This window comes from Macrosteles quadrilineatus, unplaced genomic scaffold (assembly GCF_028750875.1).
Source record: "Macrosteles quadrilineatus isolate MER2022 unplaced genomic scaffold, UCM_ALF_1.0 Scaffold_9__3_contigs__length_116548681, whole genome shotgun sequence".
Classification (NCBI taxonomy): Eukaryota; Metazoa; Arthropoda; class Insecta; order Hemiptera; family Cicadellidae; genus Macrosteles; species Macrosteles quadrilineatus.
Genome location: NW_026542602.1, coordinates 28,800,032 through 28,815,752, shown reverse-complemented (window position 1 = coordinate 28,815,752; position 15,721 = coordinate 28,800,032). Strand labels below are relative to the sequence as shown.

General features: G+C 34.8%; 1 protein-coding gene across 2 annotated transcripts; it reads right to left on the bottom strand.

The window, feature by feature from the left end:
• Positions 1-675: 675 nt before the first annotated feature.
• On the bottom strand, positions 676-11,393 carry LOC129003949 (uncharacterized). Of its 2 annotated transcripts, none has more exons than XM_054432299.1 (7): positions 11,356-11,393; positions 5,338-5,434; positions 4,203-4,352; positions 3,417-3,590; positions 2,476-2,591; positions 1,837-1,962; positions 676-1,097 (listed from the first exon to the last, which is right to left on the bottom strand). In XM_054432299.1, the coding sequence occupies exons 2-7, from the start codon at positions 5,432-5,434 to the stop codon at positions 942-944; spliced, it is 819 nt and encodes a 272-aa protein (XP_054288274.1). In that variant the 5' UTR covers positions 11,356-11,393; the 3' UTR covers positions 676-941. The 2 variants fall into 2 exon arrangements, with proteins under 2 accessions (XP_054288274.1, XP_054288275.1); XM_054432300.1 differs by having other exon boundaries at positions 4,203-4,340.
• Between the last annotated feature and the right edge of the window lie 4,328 nt (positions 11,394-15,721).

Below are 15,721 nucleotides of genomic sequence, written 5' to 3'. Positions count from 1 at the left end.
GGGATATTCGCTACTGATATCTATTATGTATTACCTTAAATGTTCTGCTGAAAACTCACAAAATATATCCACAAACCCTTTTTAGGGCTTCATCACACAAAATGGACTGCCCTTGTAATTATTATGAAAAAACATTCCATATTATTCATGAATGTGTAAGCAACGGTAATTTGGAATAGGTATTTAAGTTGCATGGATCAAAAATGCAAATGAAAATTAATAAGTTTGAAACTCTGCCTCTTGTTATTGATTTTGTGGGACTAAACAATTTTTTTTACAATGACAAAAAAATGTAAACCCTCAGTTTTAGGGGTTTAACAGTTTAACATAGTTTTTTATAGGTATTTCAGTTGCGTTAGACATTTACCTTATACATTTCAACTACATTTACATTTAATAATCAACCCAAGCATTATATGGAAAAAGTATGGTCCGTTCACAGTACTCGTATATTGTATTTTCATTTTCTATACACTCTATATGATATTGATAATAATGTAAAATGCAAATAGAATAACCAACCTGTATTATGGGATCTTTTTACAAATCACAAATCGAGTCCTAGATAAATTCTACAAGAGTCAACAAGTATATATACATTAACTTTTATTAGTTTTGCTTTGATAAAAGCATTTATGTGTACAGGATGCTACTGTAAAAAAAAACTCAGACAGACAAGGTTTTTGTTACTGTAATATCTTTTTCTAAAAGATCGTGGTCACAATGAAGTCTTGATTTTTTTATCTTAATTCACCACTTATAAGTGCATTCGGAATAAAACTCATGTTAATATAAATTATTATATACATGATCATTCAAATGTACTGCACCGATTTAACTACAAAATAAATACTTTCTAACAACACCTTGAGCAATTCAAAAATTCTCTCAAGGTAGCTCATTTAAGGTTAGCTCATCCTGTGTGTTTGTGCTGTGTCTAGTTATCTCCCGTAGGAGACGCTGTAGCCCATGTTGATCATCAGTGTGTCGCGCAGTGCAGGGTGAAGCTGTTTCTCCAGGTAGGTCGTCAACAAAGGTTGAATGCCTCTTAGAAACACATCTTCCATCTCTCTACCCATATCCAGCTCATCTTCATCCTACATTCAAATAACAACTCTTTGTTACAAGTCAGTATTAAAATGAAATGAGGAGTGTGATTTGAAATTGATTGAGAATTCTACTTGCAGTAACCACAGTCAATGCTGGTGCTCTTTGAGCAACTGACAATGTTCGAATCTAATAAAGATTTCTCTCTTTCAAAATGTCTGGGAATGTATCTTAAAAAAACAACAACAAATTTAGGTTGAATGATTCTATACCAACTCAACAGAGTGCTTAATTTAATGTGGATGAGAAGTGTTTAATGACAGATGACAGGTTTGTTGCTGACTAAGATCAACCTTTTATTAAAAACCCAATGATCAAGGACAGCTGATCCAGTTTCATACCATCAAAAAGCTTCCAGTTCCGCCTTTTCTCATACAGTCAGTGCTAGTTCAATGAAGAAATAAGATCTTATAGTATGGGGTATTTGGTATGGGGAGTGAGGTGGGTAGTGTTAGAGCGTGAGACTTCGGTCCCTGAGGTCTTAGGTTGAATCCCACCAAATCACCGTCAAGTGATACCAAATCACTCGTATCTCTGCAACCCCTAGGTTTAGCTTGAAATAATCTGAAAAACGATTCTGGGTCTTAGAAAATCAAATGGGGGTTTCATCTAATACTTCATTGTATTTTGAAACAGGAGGGCCAATTGTCACCAATAAGCTCTATACGCTCCAGATTGTTGAGGGGTAATATTTCAGGGTAACCTAAACAAAAAATCCATATGACATACCTGTAGCCTCCGTTCAAGCAGGTCTGGGTTGTCACATCCATAAGCGTGAACACTGACAAACTGAGGGTCTAGGAATGTTGCTGTTGTACTAACAGATAGACCTCCGCCTTCCCTTTGCTGTGGTACCTAACAGACACAAAGATGACAGTTTCAGTAAAAAATATTATAAGGGATGCAATGGTGATAACATAAACCATTTAGCTTAAATTTAGTGATCCAGACCTCACCATGAAAAAAGGAGAAAATCAAATTTTTATAGCAGCATACTTTGGGAGTGGCTCATTCAACTATGTTATATTAAGTAATAAAAAAATTGAAACTGCCGTTACATATGGATAGGATGTCTAGTTCAGTATCAATTATAAATGCTGTTACTAAGGTATATACAGAAAGTTGTTTCAGAAGAGTGCAGCGATTGAATCATAATCAGTTAACATTTGTTACAAGCGTATCAGCACAGAAAACATATTACTATAACCCAGAATGCCAACCGCATGGTAAAAAGCATTAAGTGTTTTGAGAGAGCTTTGCCTACGATTGACAGGCAAAGCTCTCTCAAAACACTTAATGCTTTTTACCATGCGGTTGGCATTCTAGGTTATAGTAGTATGTTTTCTGTGGTATCAGTCAGTTGATTACCACAGTGAAGCCGATGCCAGCCTTGCGCAGTCGCACCATCATCTGACATCTTTCAGCAGGAGTCGCTATCTTGGGGTTGTGGAGTGTGTCGGCCTCATTGTACAGCTTCACTGCTCCTGGCAATCAAGAATACTTAGTTGCAGATTCAAAAATTGTTCATCTCTAAAAACCTTTGAATTGATCCTTATAAGACTTTTAAATAGTCTGTTACATTTTAGCTCCAGGATTATGTGCGAGCGGGAGCCAAACACAAGAACATTAAGTTTAACACAAGAGGTAAAGCCAAATACAGGAATGTTGGACAAAGGGCTGGAAAATTAACAGTACTTTTAATCACTTTGCGAAACACTCTTGTAGAAAATATTATACCTTGATGAAGGTTACCCACATTACAATTACCAAACAACATATTTAGTAAAACGTGCTAACTTAGATTGGAAAATTACAATGTATTGGGATGAAGGAAAAGCAATCAGGAACAAGAGAAAATCAGCGGATTCATTTTCTCTTGCGAGTGACCTCATTTTCTTAAAATGGGAGTTCTGCTACAGTGCAGCAGCTGTAATTAATTACTCATGTTTTGCAACAGATTCCTAAGTGCTGCCTCCTAGCTGGAGAAATAGCACCTCTTGGACCTCTAGGCCATTTATCACACATAACCTACCACATGCAACACTGGTAATACAAAAACAAAAGCCAAGTGTATTGTTGTATACGACTCTCAGGCTGCAACAGACTTTCAGTTATACTCGCATAGATAGTTGGAAAAGAAAGTTCATTTAAGTGATAATGCCGCAACCCCTAGGTCTAGCCTGAAGTAATGTGAAAAACAATCCCAGGCTCGTGCCTAGCGTCCTAGGACAAAAAAATTCTAATCTTGCTCCTGTATATCATCTTTTGGACACTCTATTCTCTCTACTGTGCAATGATGTTTCTATTACCTGACACTGACAAGTCCTTGAACACCAGTCTGGCCTGCAGTACAGCCTGGCTAGGGTTGTAGCGACAGTTGTCTATACGAGCCCAGTGGCTGGGGTGCGTGGGCATCCTAACCTTCATATCTGTCACGTACATCTCATATGGAGCAGTCCTTAGAGGTTGGTGCAGAGCATAACCTGTAAAAGTATGTGAAAATTCTTAACGTTTCTTTGTTTGAAAGATCATGACTTTTATCATGTTCCATGGCATTATTGTGATAACTATTTTGTACCATTATAATATCAACCCTTTTAAGTACCTGGGATTATTTATTGATGTAACCATTCCTGCTTCTAAGATTTTTTCTTTTTATGAACATACAAATTAATATTCTTGTATAAACCCGGTTTTTGTGAACACACACACATAGACAAGCTAAAATCTTGAACCTATTCAAGATGAAACGGAAGCTAGCCAAACTGTTTTACTCCTATAACACTTTTTTTATGGACATAGCAAGAGACATTTAAACGTTTAGCATACCTTTCCAAATCCAGATTGGTTAATGCGTTTGATCTAAAAAATACCCATCCCTTAGCCCTTAGTTATCTGTACCTATAATGTGCAAATTGACACTTGGCTGCACCCCAGAGAACCATTAACGGGCCATCACTCCTAGATCAGCTGTTACAAATGGTTGAGTTTTGTTTTGAATGAGACTAGTTATATTATTGGCGTTAAAGCATTATGAGCAAAATCTCTTTTACATCTGGAAGGTATAAAGTTTGTCAGAGACCCTAATTACACACCTGACAGATCGAGCGTGTGTGAAGAACCAGAGGAAGACCTCCGAGTAGAGATTCCTCCGAGTGCAGACTCGAGACGGAACGTGCACGGGTCATGATGACTCACCACCTTGGTCAATGGCTCGCTCACTATGCGCACTTCTGGAAACACAACTGTGCAAGCTAGTTACAGCGTTGACTTTTGGGTACTAACGTAGACATCCCATCTATATGGACCAGCCAATATTTTATTCAAATACTACACAGTTGAAGTAGCCCTCCACTCATAGGGTGTGGTGTATTATTACAGGGTAAAATTATATTTTATTCCTTAATACATGTTGCCCTATAGTTGATGTGATGCAAAAGATTATTTATAGTACCGGTATACCCTTTCAATTTTGCTTGGCAAAAATTGCCAAAATTGACCGAAATCAGCATGGTTTTTATCCCACTGTGTCCATATCTCAATTCAACTATGTTTATTTCATTTTAAAATTATAGCTTATAGCAAGAACTTTACGATGTGAACGGTATTTCTTGTATAGTCATATAACTGTCAATGTTTATGCATGGTAAATTTGATTTTTAATTTTGTCTTCAAACCATGCTAGTGGTCTTTATACTTCTAGAACTTCCAGCCCAAAAAGTAAAAACATAAACTCCTAACCCAAATTTTAGTGAGAAAAATTGCTCTAAAAACCACTTGACACATATTGCTCTGATTTTCACACTCATTCAACAGTTGAAATTAAATGCCAACAGGACACTTTCATGACAATACAGAAAACCACATATCGTGAAATCCGTGGATTATGTTGTTTTTGTTTACCTGCTTAATTTTAAGTTTTAAGTTGATAAGTTAAATAAATGAGAGTTTAATTTTGGTATCAACTTTCTTTCTTTCAAAGTTTACAAATGTACATAATTTTCCTAGTAAGCAAATAAACAAAACAAAATGCAAACCATAGCTGTCTAAAGACATTGCAGTAGGAACTCCATCTCTTAATTAATTAAATAAACATTCGATACAGCAATATTTGTACGGTATATGAAATTTATGCAAGTTTCTATTAACCATGAAAGAGTGTTTTAGAGACTTGTTAAAACATCTCAATGAATATTTGTTAATTGAATTGCATATCTTCCTGAGGTTTACCTGTTGGGTTTTCAGAAGAAGTAGTGTCATTCTGGCCATGAGAGCGAGCCAACAAAACTAGGAACAGCAGCAGCAAAAACCACTCGGACCCATCCATCTGAAAATAATTCATTGTTGCTTAAAAGATAAATATATGGCCAGGGTTTTAATTCGGCCAATTATAAAAATACTGTACTCTGTAGATATTCTTTATAAACGGCTTCAGAAAACTTTACTCAACTTTTTATGAGAAAATTTGAAAGTGGTTCAGAAGTTGACAACACTATTTCCAGCAAAACATGTTCAAAAGGTTCAAAAGACAAAATCAGATGTTATTTTTTTGATATTGAAATCAAAATAACAATTTAAGGGCACCATAACATGTTTTAATAGCCCAGCACATTTTGGAACAGTTTAAAGTTTAAATAAAGCTAACCAGAACTCAATTATGTATAGTACAACAAGGCTATATTTCAGCGACTAAAATGATGTATTGAGAATATACATTACTATGATCAATGGATACCGTTTTACAGGAAATACACTTTGTACAGTTCGGCAGGAATTTTCTGCTTGGCACACCAGGATAATGACCTATTCAATACTGTTACATAACATTTTAATTGCTTCTATTGTCTTTCTTGTCTAGAGAGAGTTGTCTTCTGTATTTTCTCGCAGTGCGAGGGAAAGAAACATGGCTTATATTCCCAGCTTATTTGTGAGTTCAAAACATTTATTTAGACAGACTGTATATACTTTTCCCTTCCCTCTTTTGTATTCATAAACATTTTTAGGTAGTAAAGGTATTCTTCAGTCAGGTTAATATAGGGATCATTTTTATGGTGGCTATTTAAATAATTTTACCATGATAAATTGTTAATAATTATGATAAAATGAAGGACATGTAAATGAACACCTTTTCTCCTTAGTCCTGGTTTTATAACTTGGTAAAGCATAAAGAATATTTCTGATCAATTTACTCTAAAACAAGAGAGAAACATTCAGTTGGGCCTGACATTGACAGACATTACAAATTTTGTCAACTTTCAAAATACAAAACAGGCTTCAGATTCTTAGATAAGCCGAGAAATATATTACAGAATTCAAAGACAATGATAATAAGGTTTCAGTTGTTTTTTAGTTGCAGATGCAACACCAACAGTTTTACTTTCTCCCCCTATACCATAGCATGGAGAAAGTAGTATTCGTCAAAATTTTCAAGTTTCAGTTTTGAGAGGAGTCCTCCTGAACCCAAAAAAGTTGTTTTCAAAGTGATACCTGTGTATGTGTGTGTGTGTGTGTGTCTGTCTGTCTGTATGTGTGGATGTGTACATAGCTACTGACCACACCTGTAGTCCGATTTTGATTAAATTTGGTATGTGGAATCCATGGTATCTCCAGGCCTTTTTTCATTTTCTTTCATTTTGATTTTTAATTGTTCTTTTCTCATAAAAACCTATAAATTAACGGAAAAGCCAAATTTTATCAAAAATAGCCCGAACGATTATGATCAAAATGTAGTAGGCTATGTTATAGTCATTTTTTCTGAACAAAATTGTACAAATCCCATTTCCGTAAAAATTGTATGTAATTTTCCCATGAAACACCCATAAAATAACAAAAAAACCCGTTTTGATTAAGATTAATGTTTTATTGTCCTTCAAATTCTAAACAAAAAACAGCCACCCATTGCTGAAACATTACGGTTCAAAAGATATACCGTATTGTAAACTTTGCAATTTTCCTTATAAAATATAATAGTTGTTATTCACACCGCAATGGGAGAAATTTGTGTCAGATTACTAATACTGTTTATTTTGACTGTGCACAAATGTATAACATTTGTAAAAGTGTGTTTTCATTAGCTTTTTATATACGACCTTAGTTTCTAGATAGGCCTTACTAATTCCCCAACCCAACTGTTCTCAATTGCAGAAAAGGAGAGGTTTGATTAAAATAATCTACTGTACTAAAAAAAACTATACCTATTTAATCTTTAAAGGAAATCATTAGGCCCTAGCTTACAATCTATTTGTCCTATAGAACGATAAACAATATTGGAAAGACGATTGAAAAATGCAGGGGAAGGAATTTATGTCAACAAAATGAAGATTTCAAAGCATAAGGTTCTTTCCTAACCTCGACGTATTTTATCTCTTTTGTGTTATGGAACCCGTCTGTCCTGTGTACGTCCCAATGTTTTGTATCCTCTCACATAACGAACCGTGGCTAAAGGATTGTCACTTCCACTTCCCGAAGTAACCAAGGTCATTGTCAACATCGATATCGCTTACGCCACAGAAAACATACGTTCACCACCTTTGGACTGCCGTATCTCCCCGTATCCGCCACCTTCTTCACGTTAGTTTTAGTTAGGCTACTTTCTACATCACGGAACTGTTGTTTTGATATGGTTGATGCGGAGACGCTTCCTTTGCGGATTACAAATTTGTACCAAGATACCACAACTGCGATCAAATTAACAAATTAAGTAGGCCTACAGAACAGAACTTAATTTGTAGGCTACAGAAAAATTGAAATTGGTACGTCTAAATAACCATCCAAACATATGAAAAAAACCTTGGTAAGTTTGGCTAGAATACCTATGTGCAGCCGTTATTGAGATTTTAAGTGTTATAAAGATTGCATTAAAGTTCATCCCAAAGAGCTTCGCTTTGCTCCGCTCAATAAAATATTGTTTATTTTTCGTCATAACGCACAAGGAAACAAACATCACCAAAATATTTGTTACAGTAGAACCCCTCATATCCGGCCACCACGGGACCAAGCCCCTGACCGGATAACGATTTGGCCGGATAAACCAACCACTATGAAAATGATAATTCATACCTAATAATAATAGGTAATCAATACATGCAATCAAAAGTATAATTTAATTCTGTTCTGGGATCATTTTTGGAAAAATAAACATGTTTGTAAAAAGAAAAAAAATTGTAGGTTAAGGTCATTAAGTAATGAATGTACAAATGATTCCAGGTAACAAAATCTATTAAATGGAGGTAAAAATGATAATAAATTGTACTTAAAGATCATTAGGACTTAAATGGTACATGCATTTCTATGCAACATTCTTAACCATTTTGTGAAATACAAAAATTAATGTACTCATACTGTACTGTACTAACCCCACTTTGGAAATAATCTGATAAATAATAAACTGATAAACTAATAAACTGATCAGAGGTTAGGCCTACTAGCTCAACTGAGTATAGTGACTCAGCAAATAAATGTATAAACAAACAGATAAATAATGAGAACAATTTATTTTATGACTTGAGCAGTCACAAGACTAGTGGCTGCATCTAAATGTCTGTAAGCTGTGAGAAAAAAATTTTGATATTGGCTTCCTGGAAGGGGCCGGATAAACAGAGGACCGGTAAAACCAAGGCCGGATATGAGGGGTTCTACTGTATGTGATTTTGCCGTTCATCACTAATGTTTGTAAAAGCTAGACTCCATTATTTCTCCATAACTTAACATTTTATAGGCCTGACATTTTAGCGAATTTACCTATAGGGAAGTAGTTAGGTATTGCCGTAGGTGGCACGGTAAGACCTAGACCCGGGACCGATTTAATTTGTCATTTTGATGTCCCCAGAGGCCAAAAACGCTATTCTTTGAAATTTATATAGGCAGCTATACAGTATTCATATGCTAAGCAGCCGTTTGAATTTTTATAACTCAAAAAACTCATAAATGGCTAATTCTATGACAAAAAGTAAAGGATATTTTTTTAGCATTGTTAATTCCTTACCAAACAATACCAATTTCAAAAAGATCAGACGACAAATAACTGAAATAGAAAGTTTTTTAGTTGGGAGATCAGGCAAAATTAAGTGTTCCCCGACCAACTTTGCCCTATATTTACACCAAAAACGTTATATTTCAGTTATTTTTCGTCCGATCTTTTTGATCTTGGTATTGTTTGATAGGAAGTTAAAAATGCCAAAAAATATGCTAGAAATTTTTCATAGAATCAGCCGTTTTTGAGTTATTTAAGTTATAAAAATTCAAACGGCTGCCATTTTGAAATTTACAATCTGACCAACTTCATTATTTTTTCTATAGTAGGTCTTGTGTATGTTAACATGCTTACCACATTTCATAATCATCGAATGTAAAACTTCACAGATAAAAATATTTTTGTATAAAAAACAAAATGGCGGATATCTGGATAAATATGCATTTTCGGACATACCTTCACATAAACTTTTTTCTTCCTTTTAATATGAGAATTCATTTCCCAAAGTCCTGAAATGTTTTTATGGACACCCTGTATACAGGTAGGTACCAAACTCGGCACATATTTACAACATAAGAAATTACTCTTTTTCATCAAAGTTACAAACTTTGCCTCAGCCCCCAAAATGGGGTATTTCGGGGACAGCCCCACATTTTCAAATGTAAACACTGTCATGTGACCCCTCATTTTAAAGGGTTTCTCAAGACAAATTAAATGGCGCAAACTAGAGGTCAATATCTCACCCCTAATCAAAATGGCAGTCATTTTGAAATTTCCCCTATTAACCTTTTATCAAGTTATAGGAGGAAAACTAAGCTCAGCATACCTTTATAAAAGAGAGAATTCACCTTTTGGTTATGTATTAAAATATTAAATTTTTAAAGTTAACTGGGGGTGGTCAGACTTTATCTTGCTAGCTCATCTTAAATAATTAAAATGGATGCCATTTTGATTAGGGGTGCGATATTGACCTCTGGTTTGCACCATTCAATTTATCTTTATAAACCCTTTAAAATGAGGGGTCACATGATAGGTGTTTACATTTGAAAATTTGGGGCTGTCCCCAAAATACCCCATTTTGGGGGCTGGAGCAAAGTTGTAACTTTGATGAAAAAGTGCAATTTCTTATGTTGTAAATATGTACCGAGTTTGGTTTTCCTACTGCAACACGTTAAAAAGTTAACTGGGGGGTTCCAGACTTTCGCCTAACCCTGTATGTATGATAAAATAAAAGGATTACCTTATCCAACCACAGTTGCTGGGTATGACAACTAGTTTCGTTCCATATAGAACTTCGTCAGGTCATTGTATGAAACCACATCATCAATGTAATAACATAGTGGTTTGTCAAAAGATTCTTTAAAACACTGTCAAAATCACAATAGTAAAAACTAGTCATGTTGATTAAATTATTAAAATGGAATAACAAGTGATAAAACTGGTTAAAACTGTAAAGGCTGGCCAGCACTGTATCACTGTCACTGACTAAATAAAACATATATATGTGTCCGTTAGCGTGATAACTCGAGTAATTTTTGTCTGATTTTGATAAAATTTGGTTCAAAGGTGTAAGGTGGGAAAAACTTGAATGAGTTCGCGAACCAGCATGATCGGGCCATGGGAACGGTGTTGGGTTTTATGGGGTAAAAATTGGGTTTTCTCATTTTGGACCCTCAAAACACAAAATTTCCCAATTTTCTAGACCTTTTTAAAGAGCTTAAAAAGCCAAAAAAAATTAGTATAGGCATATCAAAGTGTTTTGTGCGGTTATTGGTAACGGAGAACATTCAAAAAATTGTAAATTAAAAATTCATATTATTATGGAGAATATTCTAAAATTATGTAGTTTGCTTGTACAGAATATATTTTGATCAAACTTGGCAAATTTATTTATTTTTTTCTAGGCTATTAATATTTTACTAAAAAACCACACTTTATTAGTTTTCTTGTGGCAGCAAACCTAGGTACTCGTTAAACCTAATGTTATTTAAATAGGATTGATTAAAAATCAATTAAGATAAATGGAAATTCACTATTCGGCAGGTTTGCTGCGGCGGGGGTATTTATCCTAAAAAGGGAATACGAGTTCGCGATTGGTAACGCGAAAATCAACTAAGAACAAAGTAATAACTCTAATAAAAATGTATACATGTCATGGAAGTAAATAAAACAATTAAACTTTCCTTTTCTTTAGCAAAAAAATAAAACTTATGTGTATTAATTCTTCTAAACTCATGAATGATAATAAGTTAGTTCAACAAAGAATTTTCCCTTACCTGTGATGGAACTATACAAAGATTCTTGATTTGTTCACTGGTCGAACGTACAGCACAAACTGAACTGAACACTGAGCTAGAAACGAGAGAGAAACTTCCATTGTTGTCCCGTGCATATGCTTCTTCTTCTCGCAGGTTTCGCTACTGTAGTTTATCTGGCAATGTTTCGTAAAATTCATAACATGTAAAATAAAAATGTATTAAACTTAACGGATTAAAAAATTATATATTTCCCAAACCTGCAATCTGTTTTCCGTTGCATACGTGTCAATGTAGGCCTACACGTTTTTTTAAGTATTCTGCATTATTAGCGGTTTGTTTTGGTTGGTAAAAGGGCATGCATTATTTATACAAACCGTGGATACAAGCATTAGGTTTTATCTATGATACAAGCTATTTAAAAATACAAATAAATAATCCATTAGCGTCCAAATATCGTTTGACTTCAGTTTAATATTTTAATTTCCAATGCAGTGGCATAGTTTTTATAAGATTTGCATTTTCAGCCAAGTTAGACATTACACGTTTATGCCTAACTACAACTACAGCCTCCAAAGTTCGTAGGCAGTTGTCTAATTGAAAACGTAATTTAACCACCCAAAGTAAAAATGTTTGAATACGTTTAATCCATAAACATCCACGTCCTAATACAAATAAATTAACCATACACACTTCTATCTACGGTTTAACCTTAACCGTGTGTTCTGGGGAGAGATAGTGGTCACCAAATAACGCTCTTTCCAACTGAGACATGACCAACAACTAACTGCTAACTGTTGACTGTTTCTTATGGGACGCCGGAATTTTACCCCCTGGTTTGTGACGCCAGTTTTGCTCAGGGGGTAAAATTCCAGGGGGATAAAAATCCACCCCGATATTTGATGAACAGTTAACACTTGTGAAACATTACTTTAGGAAACAGGAACAGTGTCAGGAAACAAAGAGTTTACGTCCTATGGTACATAATTTTATATGCATTTTCTATGGTGTAATGCATGAAAGATGATATTATGCTCTTTGACCTGGATCCGAAGTTGGCGAAGAAGAAAGTGAAGAGGTTCCGGCCTGATTGGCGCTAACGCGGGAAACCGACAAGACAATAGCTTGATGGACATGATACTTGCGTTTAGGCGGGTAATACGTCACGAGCACACAGGCCTGGTGCATGAAACTACGCGATAATTAGTTATTCTGGCCAATTATACGCTATTCTGTGACTCTGTGACTTCACAATTTATTAATACGCTATTTGGTGGTAGCGTCAGTCCCATAAGTTCTGGTAGAGCCAATGATAGGTCGTAAAATATTGTGGCGAGTCAGGATGGACAACCAGTCAGTGTACGAATCAATTGTAGTTTGCATGACATTACAGTGTCTTTGTAGGTTACAAAATATATAAGTAAGTGCCGTGAGCGTACCATGCATATGACCACAGAAAACATAGCAAGTAGTGTGTTTTCTGTGATATGACCCGCAAATAATAAGAATTCACCTGTTCCTTATTACATTACCGCCCACGGCGAGTTAAAAGTGATATTGGGGCAATGGAGGTCGAATATTTTTACCCGAAACTCCTCGTAGAAGTCACCCCTTTTACTGGGATGGTGGTTCCTCTCGAATTTTGGTACAAGGTTATATTGATAGTTTATTCATCATTGCCTCCAGGATTTATTATTGACAATAAAAATAAGTTAACATACCTTACGTCGTCAATCCTAAAATTATAATTTTAGCCATAGACTACCTCTTCAAAGGCCAGTCCTATTCTGTAATCTATTCCACTTTTTTTATATAGTCTATGGCGACTAGTTTCGAAACATCAGTGGTTTCATTGTCGAGAGTCGAGCCTCTTGCCTCTTAAAAATATTGGGACATCTTGTTGTCGTCAATACACAATAGTACATCTATCTTCTATCTATCTATATATTAATAGGCAAGCATGTTTCTTTAAAACCTTTTTTCTCAGCTCATGTGCATCGTAGGGAAAATCTACGCATACCGTTAGAAAGCTATTTTCCTGTAGGTGTGCAGAATCCCTTTATAAATTTAAATAAGCTCAAAGATAAGCGCAAAAAATTAGTTTAAAAATTTGAAAAAATTAACATGGATCTTATGCGTTGCCATGCTGGTGACGAAATAACAACGAAATATGAACAAAAAATCAAAACAAATGGAAGAAACTCCAATCACATGTTTTATTTACAGTGTGGGGTGAAACATTAACATAAGAGAGTACATTACATATTTTTGGTCGAGTTTCGACCTCTGGGCATTACTCGTCTATATATTAATAGGCAAGCATGTTTCTTTAAAACCTTTTTTCTCAGCTCAAGTACATCGTTGGGAAAATCTACGCATACTGTTAGAAAGCTATTTTCCTGTAGGTGTGCAGAATCCCTTTATAAATTAAAATAGGCTCAAAGATAAGCACAAAAAATGAATTTGAAATTAACAAAAAATTAACATGGGCTTTATGGGTTGCTATGCTGGTGAGGAAATAACAACAAAATATAAACAGAAAATCAAAACAAATTCCAATCACATGTTTTATTTACAGTGTGGGGTGAAAAATAGAGAAGTCTGTACAGTGCAAATGGATTTTTTAGCTAGAACTGGTTAAGCTGTGGTGGAATATCTTTGAAGATGAACCTTTTTAATGCGAGGTTAAATCAAAACAAACAAACTGGCATAATATATTCTTGGAATTTGATGAATCACTTTGTCATTAGCTAACCATTAGAGAATATTTACTGTGAAATAGAGACATGATTCCTAATTCCAAATCAACTAATGAACAAATTGTTATTTAAATTTCCTTCAAATTAAGTGATGGTTGCTTTTAAAATAATTAATTTACATGAGCAGATATTAAAATATTGAATCTTCTTGCAAAATTAATGTTGATCATTATATTAATTAATAGAATAATGTAGTTGCTTTGACTGGGATACACATAATAAACTGTCGGGACATAATGATGATTTACGATTCGGAAAACGTTGTACGATAGGCCAAGGAAGCAAGATTCAAGTTTGGTTTATAAAATGCAGTAGCCTAAATACTGAATGTTTTCTAATAAATCAGACAATGACACATACTAAATTAATTCATTTGATCTTAAATGAAATTTCTTTCGTAAGTAATACAACATTGTCCCTGATTGACGACATGCCAGTTTGTTTTTATTGATTTGACCTCAAAAATTGACATGTGAACATTGAACAAATGATCGCACCTTCGATGTATATAACAAAGATATAACCTAACACCATCGATGTTAGGTTGTATACATCGATGGATCGCACTCACTACAGCCTACAGCCAAAAAGGTTCATCTGCAATATGCAAAGATATTACACCATACCTCAACCGCTTCTAGCTAAAAAATCCAACTGTCATATTTTTTATGGTCGAGTTTCGACCACTGGACGACCTCTAGTATCTATAAAAGAGGAACTATGTATGTGTGTGTGTGTGTGTATGTTTAAACGTTATGTACTCCGAAACCGCTCGACAGATTGTAATGAAACTTTCAGGCATTATTAAGCATCTTTCAAGGATGGTTCGAGTGAAGTTTGGTGCAGATCTATCAAAAGGGCTCTGCCCCAGAGGGTTTTAAGTGGGCCAATGTCAGACTTTTTGATCTACAATGTTTACAAATCTATCTATATATTAATAGGCAAGCATGTTTCTTTAAAACCTTTTTTCTCAGCTCGTGTGCATCGCAGGGAAAATCTAAGCATACCGTCGGAAAGATATTTTCCTGAAGAAGTGCAGAATGCCTTTAAAAATTAAAATAGGCTCAAATATAAGCTCAAAAAATGAATTTGAAATTAAAAAAATTAACATGGGCTTTATGGGTTGTCATGCTGGAGACGAAATAACAACGAAATATAAACAGATAAAATCAAAACAAATGGAAGAAATTATAATCACATGTTTTATTAAATTTTACAGCATGGGGTAAAAATAGAGAAGCCTGTTCCTTTACATTCCATCCCCATGTTAAAGTTGTCACCGGTTTTCTTTAAATTCGTCGTAGTTTATGTGAGCCACCATCAGGTTGCGCTGATGTAGATGACTAATTTCTTTTGAATACAGGATGTTTTTACCAAGTTAAACTTATGGAATGACTTATTATAGCTATAGCAACTATTATGACCCATCAACTTTGTCAGAAACAAAAAACAAGGTAGAAAATAGAATTTAATACACGCATTTGGTAACTGGCTTACACAACTACAGTTTTTTAATAAAGAAAATGGCTGGTCCATATAAATGGGAAGTCTACTTCAGTATCCAAATAGTCAATACGGTACGTGTACATTACCTGTTTCTGGTCGATTTTCGACCACTGGACGACAAC